At 46.4% G+C, this 11,597-nt stretch overlaps 1 protein-coding gene across 3 annotated transcripts in view; it reads right to left on the bottom strand.

Moving 5' to 3' along the window:
- Positions 1-1,359: 1,359 nt before the first annotated feature.
- baiap2l1b (BAR/IMD domain containing adaptor protein 2 like 1b) overlaps positions 1,360-11,597 on the bottom strand; it is a 31,524-nt gene continuing 21,286 nt past the window's right edge. The window contains exons 7-14 of one of the 3 annotated variants that reach the window (XM_035396941.1): positions 10,723-10,875; positions 10,052-10,207; positions 9,517-9,637; positions 9,087-9,294; positions 7,378-7,437; positions 6,996-7,176; positions 3,019-3,059; positions 1,360-2,422 (exon numbers count right to left, since the gene is read on the bottom strand). In XM_035396941.1, coding sequence (XP_035252832.1) covers positions 2,350-2,422; positions 3,019-3,059; positions 6,996-7,176; positions 7,378-7,437; positions 9,087-9,294; positions 9,517-9,637; positions 10,052-10,207; positions 10,723-10,875 — 993 coding nt within the window. In that variant the 3' untranslated portion in view covers positions 1,360-2,349. The remainder of the gene's footprint in view (positions 2,423-3,018; positions 3,060-6,995; positions 7,177-7,377; positions 7,438-9,086; positions 9,295-9,516; positions 9,638-10,051; positions 10,208-10,722; positions 10,876-11,597) is intronic. The other 2 variants (XM_035396942.1, XM_035396943.1) reach the window with 2 other exon arrangements.

Here is an 11,597-nt window from a genome sequence, read left to right as displayed (position 1 = left end):
TTGCGTTTCGTCTGACCTTAAACGAATGGACTGGTTGCAATGAGCAAACGGAGGGAACCCCCACAGAGCCGGACCCTTGGCAGAGCAGGTGGGTTTTAGGAGGAGGGTGAGGTGAGTCCAATTCACTCTCTCTTATTGGGGTCTCCCCACTGGTGGTTTAACTGTGGTTCACCTGTGTTTACTGTTGCCACATACACCACAAACAAATTAGGCTACGTTAGGCCTTAGCCCTGTCACAGCTGTAGTTACACACACATGCTAGGTTAGGCTTTATCACTTTCACAGCTAGTGCAATGTGGGGGTGGACAGACCTGGAGACTTCGACATGAGATTAAAACTGGATGGTTTTATTACAGGCTCAATTAAAAAAACAAACAAAAACATTCAGTACAGGATATCCTTCAACCTAATGAATAATAACATCAGTACTTTTACACAAGAGGTTCTTTTTTTCCAACAAGAGTTCTAGAATGATCAGATTTTACCATGACAGGAAGAGGAACAGGAGAGGGCCAGGTTGAGCCATGTCCTCACACCAGTGGTGTTCACTCACGCCCTAGCAGACCTCCAGCAGGTTTTCATCACTACTCAGAATCTAGCCAATCAAAGCACTTGATTACACAGCTGACTCTCCTCAGTTGGTCACTAATTTTTAAGATGAGAACAAAGACCAGCTGACGTAAACGCTGCTCCACGCAAACACTCAGCAAGCTCTGATCTGGGAACAGCTGACCGCAAACCTGCCTGACCTCAGACCATAAACACAATAAAACAAGACACTTTTTCAATGCTAATATAAGAAACAAAGAGTTTTATTTTACTGCGGAAATGCTGATGTTTTGGAATTTCTAGTGATTTCCTCCCTCCAAGTGCATTAGAAAATTAAGCCAAGTGAAGCGCTTTTATAAATTAGCCTTCTGATTCCTTTCTTCTTCAGCAGCCTTCCCAAACCAGTGGTCTGAATTATTCAAGGCTGCAGCATTTGGTACCTCCAGAAAAGCCAACACATCTACTGATTTCATTGGTCAACATGGTGGTTTGCATGTGTGAAATCCTTTAGTAAATCTGGCCTTTAGAGTGAATGAGAGGCAGAGAATAAAACAACCAACATCCTCTTCCTGTAAAGGAGTAAATATGATTATAAGGGGAGGAAGTGAGTTGACCTGGGAGATCCTGGATTTTAGGTACACCCTCAAGAATGGAAATGGGATTTTCTTTACTGATATCAGCATACAATATAAATATGTTAAAGGCATATATTTCTACTTCCTGTTATCAAGCTGACATGCATCTACAATAAGTTGAGTATTCTTGAGTATCTTACACGCCCCCCGCCCCCCCCCCTCCTCCCCACCCCCCCTGCCTGCCCATGGGACAGAAATACAGCAAGCACTGATATCTGCCCTGAACTTGAGCATTCTGGAATATATCGTAAATATGTGGACTTTATGGAAAATAAAAATATATTTCATAGCAATGTGTTTTTTAAAAATATATTGCAATATCTGAAAGTGACAATTATTTTTATAATAGCCCACATATTGCCATCAGGGTGCGCAGGAGCTGAATCCTAAAGCCTTCAGAAGTTTTTTCCCTTCAAAAGATAATTTTTACATCTGTATGAAGAAACAAATCTGACAGATTGACCATGTATACCCAACATAGGAAGGGTTTGCTTTGCAAAAAACCATCAATGTATAACAACACATGCACCTTACCCTGATCTGCTGTTTACTTTGGACTCGCTGTGAACTGCAGCAATGGTGTGTGATGAACCTCATTTGTATCCCGTGTAGAACACATTTACCTATAGTCCTATGGAACACTCCATTTATAACGTATCATTTTTAACAAGCAGAGGCAAAATCTCACCATGTATAGACATTTCTAAAACTTGTGTGGAACAGAAGCAATTATTTGCTTGGGCTTGTCCACATAGAGCATGACAAAACATTCATTTGCATATTAAACGAAAGAATATTGGAAAATGTATATCTGAGGATTAGTTTGACATAAATAAACGGTGTGGCCCTAAGCCTGTGCAGCTGAGAGTTTGTTTTTGTTCAGCTTTTGGTTGTTTAAATGAAACATGGCATCTGGGAATAGAGGATTACTGTCCCACCCAGTCCACTTTGGTCCTTCCTGTCTCACTGCTGAGCAGGCTACATAGGGCAGGGTGCACAGGCATGCTTACAATAAGAGTCTGGGTCCTGGGGTGGGAGGAGGGGTGAGGGTGGGGCGGTGTTTAAGATGTTAAGGAGGCTGTGAGGTGGAGGTTCGTTGGTCGTTGGTTCTGGCTCCACCCCTCTCGGAGGTTGCCATGGAGAAACTTCCACGCTGGCCTGAGCGCTATACCGCGGGGGCCGATCTGTCGTTGGTGACCGTGGGCCGGAGTTTGACTGCGAGAAAGGGGTTCCCCCCCCTGCGGAGACGGGGAAACGGTGTTAGTGGTGGGAGGAGCTGCCATAATATGAATGGTGAAACAACTCTAATATGACAATATGATGCATCATTTCATGAACTGTAATGTCAGGTAGCAATTACTTGTACTTGAAACTTACAAGCTATTTCGCAGGTTTAAATGGGCTGACCATGTGTAAGATCTTCGATTGGCTATGGGACTATTTGTGGGCTCAGCATCATAGACATGCATGTACGCTCTATGCTTGGCATAAGTCAGAGTTATGGTAGGGCTACTTCTTCAACGGTCAATGGGCCTTTGATGACAGAGAAGCAGATAAGCTGTCCCAACTGTTTCCTGCCTCCTCGTTCTCTCCTTTCCTCCGCTCGTCTCCTCCCCTCTTTTCCTCCACATACTTCCAGGCAGCAGTGGTAGTGGGGGAGTGGAGTAAAGGAGGTGATGAGTGAAAAGAACAGGGACGCACCCACTGAGAGTACAGAGTTTGGAAATGCAGCAGTGAGGGGCGGGGCGAGGTGTGGCTAGGAGGGCTCTGGGGCGGAGCTCAGGGTGAGGGTGTATGAGGATTTGGGCAGGGGAGAGACCCTGAAGTTACTCACCCCAGGAAGGGCAGCGTAGGGAGGCCATTGGCTTGAGACACCTGGAAGTGGAGCAGAGGTAGAACCATCAGGCTCACTAAAAACTACGCTTACAGGCATCTTTCTGTCACTATTTCTTGCTACTAATTTTTATTAACCCCCCCTCCACCACCACCACCACCACCACCAGGCTCAGCTAACTGGTCTGACCAGGTTGTCATCATGTTCCTTTAGCAACACGCAGCACTGCACTGGCACGGTCACAGACATGCTCTAGGAATCCAGACGGGCCTGTATCACCGGTGTTCTCTGCCTTTCACCCTGCTGCTCCAGAGCTCTCCGAGTCACTTACTAACCAAGCGTCTTCCTTTTCTGATTTCTCATTAAACACACACATTCACATACGCACACATTCACATACGCACACATACACATGCACACACACACACCCACGCCCACACGCACACACACACACACCCACACCTATGGATCACTATATGGCATTACAAAACCAAGCACAAACTACCCAATTGTGAGCAGTGTGTTTGGAAGCAAACAGGAATGCAGTGGCAGACAGAAGCCTACAGAGGGCAGTGTCTGACAGGAGGAGAAGGCTCTGGACTTTGTTAGGTGCGCTGTTATTATTGATTAGGGGGGTCCTAATACCCAATCCGTCGTCCACTGATGAGGTTCTGAAGAGAGCTTATTACAATCAATTCATTTCACCTTTATTTAGCTCATGTGACAATTAACCTGTATAACCCCCCCCCAACTCCCCAATATCTCCACACAACTCCTCAGACCCTCACATTCCTGTAAGCTGTTCCCCCAGCCCCACACACATTGCACAGCATGCACGCACACACATAACATACAAGCATGCACGCTCGCACACCGCACAGAGGCAAAACAAGAGAGGGAGCATTTTTTTCATATGACACCAGCACAGAACATTCTTACCCTCCCTTCCTCTTTCCTCTACTTCCAAAACTGCATGGGAAAAAAACCCAGACTCTCTCGACCGGGACAAGAATTCTAGAACATACCTCAACATTCTAGCATTCTAGAATGCGCCCGACTTCCACGAGTGATGTTTTTCAGTGGGACTGTGTAAGGCTGCTACAGCAGCCCTGTGGTTTGGGCCTGGCTAGCTCCGGGGGCGTCTGAGCCTGGCTACGCGTGTATTTCAGACACGCGTGTTTATGTAAGAGCCGGAACGGGGGGGGCCTGACTGCGATGACTCACCGCGCGGTCCCCCCCGCGCGGTCCCCCTCGCGCGGTCCCCCTCTCCCCCTGCGTCTCCGCCGGCAGCAGCGCGACCGTGTGACCCACACAGGAACACGACCGCCGCGGGGAAACGCCGCGGTGTCGCCCACGCCACGCTTGCCCGCGCATAGCAACCGCTGCCTGCGGAAACGCCGCCGGAACCGTGCCTATTTTTAAACTGGACCTGAGGATGCCGTTTGATGCTGGATCCTGACTGGATCTATGCTCAGGCAGGGTGTGGTTCAGGACGGATTTAAAGGGAGGTTTCCTCCAGGCCAACAGCACCTGTCTGTAATTAGCAACACAGGTGATCCCTGCCATTTCCTTAATGAGATGGCCAAAGGTTTGGTTACATCCTCAACCACTGTTTCCACGGGGACACGCGAGTCAGCACACGCCCTTAAATGGATATGCATTGTGACATCTAACAGGGAATTCACTACACAGAGTTTATTTATTGCTATTTATGTGCAGAAGCAGGCACTAGCCCTACACCCACTCTAAATAGCCCCAGTGTGGGGCAGCTACATAAATAGAATCCTACTCCTCCAGCATGGTTGAGGTTTAAGGATAAGAATGAACTTTCCATACGTTCTGAGGTCCTCACAGGCTGCACGCATCACCTGGCCCTCAGATGCACACCTGAGAGGGCGGGGCAGGCAGGTGTCAGGTTTTCCCCCTCAGCTGAACAAGAGAGGCTCCAGCGGGTCATGAATATTTGACAGCGGCCCAGAGCAGGGTGACTTAAGCTAGGTGGAGGAGCGTGTGATTCTGTTTAAGGAGGTTTATCACTCACAGACTCACGGCTAAACGCCACCAATCACAACCCGTTCTGCTGTGTAAGACCTGCCCCTCTCTACCGCCACTGCCATATGAGACCATCAGACCAGTAAGTCATGACAGAGTTCAATTCTGCTCTCTTTATTGGTCCGCAGCCTTAATTAATCTTACAATAACAGTATATAAACCAACCAACTCAGTATATAAATAAGTATGTGCGTGTGCTTGCAGAATTGTGAACATGATTATTTCCTAGATAATGCTCGTAACACTACTGCAACAGAGCTGTGCCAAAATAACAGCTATAATCACGTGCTGATCTTTAACCCGCGTGTAATCAAGAACAGACAGATTAGGGAGGTGACAAGCAGACTGCACCTATTACCCTACAGCCTCACCCTCACCCTGACCCCACCTCCACTCTACACATACACACACACACACGCAGGCATACGCACACACACTCACAGGTAGCTAGGTAGATGTACATGCAGGTAGATTGCCTATTGTCCGGACATTGGGGATTTGCCATATAAGTCATATAAGTCAATCCATTTATAGGCGTGGATGTGTGTGTGTGTGTGTGTGTGTGTATCAGTCAGAGAGAGACAGAGATCCCCCTCAGCCAATATTCCTATTTATATTTTGAAATACTTTGTCTGTTGAGATTCATAATATACATTGGTCTTTTTTTTTTAAAGATTACAATGGGCGCTGACCCAGACTTGAACCACAACAAAGTAATTACTGCTGTTTCTTTGAGCCAATCATCTTCTATTGTCTGACACTTGTGTTTATAGATCAATATTTGCACAGCCGTTGATAGCATTGAGAAAAGTCAAAAAGGAGATGTCACAATCCTAGCTAGCTCGCTCCCTGGAGTTTTTTAAAAATTATTACCGTGTGGCAAAAATTTGTTTTGATCAGAGCACTAAAACATTATTTGTCATTTATTTAATTCCACTAATTATGCTATTTCATCCTGCTTCTGTTACAAGTGTCGTAATAAAATTTGACAAAGGTTGGCACATTATGGCTAAATATTTTTATCTGAATGCAAGTAAATGAATGTAATACACATATTTTAAAAAGAAGCAGTATTCCACTGCTATAATTGAGCTTTAGATGTGCTCTGTAATGGTTTAATTTGAAAAATGGTTTAATTTGTGATGGTTTCTGCGACTGAATTGGATTGTTCCGTTTGGGATTATGGGTTGTATCATTGCCTTTAGATAATGTGTACATTTCAAAATGGCTTTCACTTGTAATACGTGTAAAGTTTCTTTTTTAATCAGAATATAGCACTGTACTCATTGTTCTCAGAATTCTGTTGTTTCTGACAAAACAGAATCTTTGATGTTATAATATTGTGGGCCCCACCCCCGTATCATCTTCTTTTTTGGTCATGTGACACTTCAGTACTCCAGAATGATAAATAGCCCCTGCATGGTAGCCTGTATTGGGTGTTTAATGGTGACAAATGGTTATTGCATTGAGTAGTAGCAACAGATTGTCAATTTAGGGGTCTTTGAGATCAAAAGGTTTGGGAGTCCTGAGATAGCTGAATGTATTCAAGCATTTGGAAGGAAAAATACACATCTAATCTCACAGTCTCTGACATGTCTGACACACGTGTCTTTCTCACACACATGGACACCCACAGGTCTCTCTCTCTCTCTCTCTCGCTCTCACATACGCACACATGCACACACACACACACACACTCATACTCACACTCACACACCCACGCCCACACGCACACACACACACGCACACACGCACACACACACACCCACACACGCACACACACACACCCACACACACACTCACACACCCACACACGCTCACACGCTCACACACTCATACACTCACACACACACACCCACACACACTCACACACACACTCACACACACACACACACGCACACACACACACACACACAAACACTCACACTCACGGGGCTCTCAGATGTGGGCGTGAGAGGCAGACTGACATCGCTGTTGCTGGGCGAGTCCACGTAGTCCGCTGGGGGCAGAATCACGGGCACGTCATCTTCATCATCATCATCATACTCCTCACCGCCCGGCTGCGTGAGGTTCAGCATGCTCGAGCTGTGTGCGGACGTATCCGGGCTGGGACACGGTAAACGCCATTAGTGTGTTTGCTGTTCTCGTGTTCTTCCTTTATTATCATTGTTTAAAAAAATTCATTTCACATAAAATTTGCAGAAATAAGCCATCTAAATGTGTCGGCAAAATAAGAGAAAGCAGGTATGATATTCCTGAAACGCAGTGGAACAGAAGAATGGGGGGAAACAGAGGCGATCACATTACCTGCTGCTTGTCAGTGACTCTGAGTATAAACGGCAGTAAGAAGATGGAAACCAGCCCCTCCTACAACAGAGAAATGCAGCAGGGAATTATTACACAGGAGGAAACTACAAGCGACAATCATGACTGCACTTCTACATCTTAATACTGTACTACCAAGTACCCACTGTAGACTATCGTGTAGTACCATCACTATGTACCATTCTGTGTACATAGTGTCATGGGGTAAAAGAAAGGGACAACTGTTTTAACCTTTAAGTATGCGTTCACATGGGGAGGAAATTGGGATCACAAACCAGGCAGATTTGTAGTCTGAGTTCAAGGACCAGGGTGGTGGGGCGAGTGGAATAGGTAGCTAATCAACAGTCTCTCTGTAATGTTTATGAACCAATCAAAACCCTGCGAGCTAATTGATAATTTGTTTAATCAGGGAGCAACTGGTTGCAGTCTCTTTAATCTGGTATATGAGTGTGAGCCAGACCCTGATAGCATGTACTGTATCACATGCAAAAAACATGAGAGCTGGAAACCCAGGAGTACGTAACAGTACACCCAAGTAATTCTTCCTAAAGGAAAAGCCATTCTTGGAAAAGCTTTTTTTCTGAAACGCAGGAAGCGAAAGTTGAAGGAGGATTAGGCTGTTTGCTGGTGTTCCTGCCGGCAGTCAGTCGTACGATAACCCCGGCCCCCCGGCCCTTCAGAGCAAGACCGCGCTCAGCATCTCAAATATGCGCAGAGAACATATTAGCGGAAAAAAAGAATAATGAAAATAAACACACGCATGCAAAAAAACTGGTATTTCCACTTCCGCAGCTATTTAAAAAATGTCCTCCGGAGTTACATAAATACATCTAATGGAGATTCCTTCATCCGAAAAATATCTAAAAACACGTTGGGGGAGTGGAAGGGGAGCGAGAGGAGGGTAGCCTTGCAGTTGTTCGGACACATTTGAGGCAAATTCCAGAACACTTGCATTCACACCAAAACTAATGCAGTGCGTATACCGTAGATAGCTAATGCACCGTGTCACTGGACTAGTGTGCCAGCACAAAATAGACAGCACATAATCTCGCAGACCACCGCACCGCTGATGAGTCGCGTTTGGATGGCCCTGCCTTAGCCCTGGCGCTACACTAACACCCCACAGTCACATTGTTCCCCCATGTGCTCCTCGCTCATCAGCAGCTCTGTCTGTGACTGTCTGTGATTCTCTGTAATTCCCTGTCAGTGACTCTGCATTTCTGACTCGGCATCTGTGACTCTCTGTCAGTGACTCTCCGTCAGTAACTCGGCGTCTGTGACTCTCCGTCAGTAACTCGGTGTCAGTGACTCTCCGTCAGTAACTCTGTGTCAGTGACTCGGCATCTGTGACTCTCTGTCAGTAACTTGGTGTCAGTGACTCGGCGTCTGTGACTCTCCGTCAGTAACTCGGTGTCAGTGACTCGGCGTCTGTGACTCTCCGTCAGTAACCTGGTGTCTGTGACTCTCTTTCAGTAACTCGGTGTCAGTGACTCGGCGTCTGTGACTCTCCGTCAGTAACTCGGTGTCAGTGACTTGGCGTCAGTAACTCTGTGTCAGTAACTCGGTGTCAGTGACTCGGCGTCTGTGACTCTCCGTCAGTAACTCGGTGTCAGTGACTCTCCATGAGTGACTCGGTGTCAGTGACTCTCCGTCAGTAACTCGGTGTCAGTGACTTGGCGTCTGTGACTCACAGGCCGGTCCTGTCGAGCTCGCCGTACAGCCAGCCGTCCCGCTCGTCTGGGATGAGCAGCGTGACGACGTCGCCCTCCTCGAAGCTGAGCAGCGTGTCATTGTTCTCGGCCGTGTGGGGGAAGATGGTTTGAACCTTGGGCCTCTTCACCGTGTTCAGGCCCGAGGAGACGGACACAGACCTGGAAAGGCTGGACGCCTCGCTGTAATCTGCAGGCCGGGAGGGAGACATTCTCACATGTGGTTTCTGTACATGTGATTTTTTCACACAGGTATGTTCTTATGTTCTAGAGGGGCTGAATGACTTGCTCTGCTCGTTAGGTCATTCTATCTTATTATTTAATCTTATTTTAACAAAGAACAGGGCAAATGTCTGGTACAGAGACAGACAGAGAGGGACATAGACAGACTAACTGACGTAAGGGAACCTGCCTGAGGAGTGGTCGGCTACGATGGGTGCCGTGGGAGGGTCCGGGGTGAACATGCTGGTGAGGGGGCTGGAGTGGGCCTTCAGAGGTGGGGCTGGGGGTGGGATCACGGAGTCGGAGTTTGCCTGGACACCACAAACATGAGAACAGAGGGAAGGGAAAGGATTCAACCTCAAAATGCTTTCACTCTCATTTTCAAACTCCCTCCCTTCCTCCATGGTGCTACAGAAATTATGAATAAACAAGCATTGACTACAATGGGCCTCATACATGCACATTATTCTAATATTATCAGCAGTGAAGTTGGAGCAAAGTATTATTAATATGTATTAAACTGATCAGTGATTGATCAGTAGCTGTGATTGCTGAGGTGGTATTATTCATTAAGGTGGTTGGTCAGTGGAAGATCAGTGGTTGTGATTGCTGAGATAGGTGCTATGATTGCCGAGATGGTATTATTTATTAAGGTGGTTGATCAGTGGTTGATGTGTAGTTGATCGCAGGTCGATCAGTGGCTGTGATGGCTCCGCACAGCTCACCCTGACATGGTTCCCTTCGTGAGGAAAGGAGGGGGACGGCTGGGGTGTGACTGACTTCAGCCCCTCGATCATGGACACCACAGTCTCTGGGACGTCTGTGGCATCACAGCACTTATCCTGCCAGCAGGGCACCTTCGACGCCAGCAGCTCCTTCGCCTGCATCGCACACCGTCCCACAAACCACCAGGAGAAAGACCACCAACATGCTCATGCCTTTTCAGACCTCCCTAATATATTCTGCCTATACATTCTATTCAAAATATCCGTTTATCTATACTGTATATACAGCACTAGGAGTGTTTCCATACCTTAATACCAAATTTGGAAATGCGAAGATAATGGGATGTAGTTGATATTTTCTCTTCCCCAAGTTTAAGAATGATATTCAGAAGATTTTCTCTTTTTTAAAATCTTTGATAAGTCATGTAAATCTCACACTTTCCAGTGATAACGAGACTGGAAATACACGTCTCTGTCTGTAATGGGTTGGGTCTATCTAAAATCAGATAGTTCCAAAGGAAGGGCACAATGAAAAGAAAACAACGGTAATTTCTTGCGCACAGGATAGTCATCGTTGATAGTCATCATGGTACATTATTAGCTCTTGTGTCAACAGGCCACCCGCCTATGTGCTGATGGCGGCTGGTGTTCTGTTGTGGTGTTTTCCTGACCTTTTCGTGGAAGGTGGCAACGTGATAGGCGTATGCGCAATGTTTATCCACCAGGAAACAGAACCGCCTCTTCTCCTCCACCAGGGCTTCCTTACAGCCGTCCGCTACGAACATCTGCATGTCCATCTGCCGGGATGACAGCGTCTCCAGATACTGCAGGGAACCAGTCACAATGTTTGATGTTAAAAAGGGTCTGGTCACAGAACCAATCAGAACATCTCATCTCAAGTGGTCTGGTCACAGAACCAGTCAGAACATCTCATCTCAAATGGTCTGGACAGAGAGAGCATTGCAAAGGAACCGATCAGAATGCCATTTCTATGGTGACTGGCAACAAAGAACTGTAGAGAAACCAATTGAACAGTGCCATCCAAAATGGCCAGCTTTGGCTTTTCCAGCAGAGGAGTTGTCCTTGATAACACCCTGAATATGAGAATAGAAAAATGAGTTTGTACTATTCACAGATGGGTAGCAGTGTTTTTATAAACAAGATCAGAAGGTTTCAGTTTTGAATCATGTGTGGTGCTCTTCATATTTTATCCCAGAGCATACCTGAATTGGCCCAGTAAATGTTTGATGAGATGACATGTATGTAAAACAGACAAGCCATAGACGCTCTCCTGGATAACCAAATAAATATGGCTATGACTCACATGGCCAGGAAAGTCCACCTAGTCAACACTGCATTTGCATTCATTCTTATGGTGCGGTTTGGCAGTTTGCATAGCTGGTCACGGAATGGAGCAAAGGTTCCTTTTACTAGAAAACCACGAATTCATGCCAAGTGCTTATAATATCTACCAAAGAAGTGATAGCTACTGTACAAACCAACCATTTAAAGAGCTTCATTCCAGGACCACCTCCTGATAAGACAG

This window comes from Anguilla anguilla, chromosome 17 (genome assembly GCF_013347855.1).
Source record: "Anguilla anguilla isolate fAngAng1 chromosome 17, fAngAng1.pri, whole genome shotgun sequence".
Lineage (NCBI taxonomy): Eukaryota > Metazoa > Chordata > Actinopteri > Anguilliformes > Anguillidae > Anguilla > Anguilla anguilla.
This window is presented reverse-complemented; position numbering and strand designations above follow the sequence as displayed.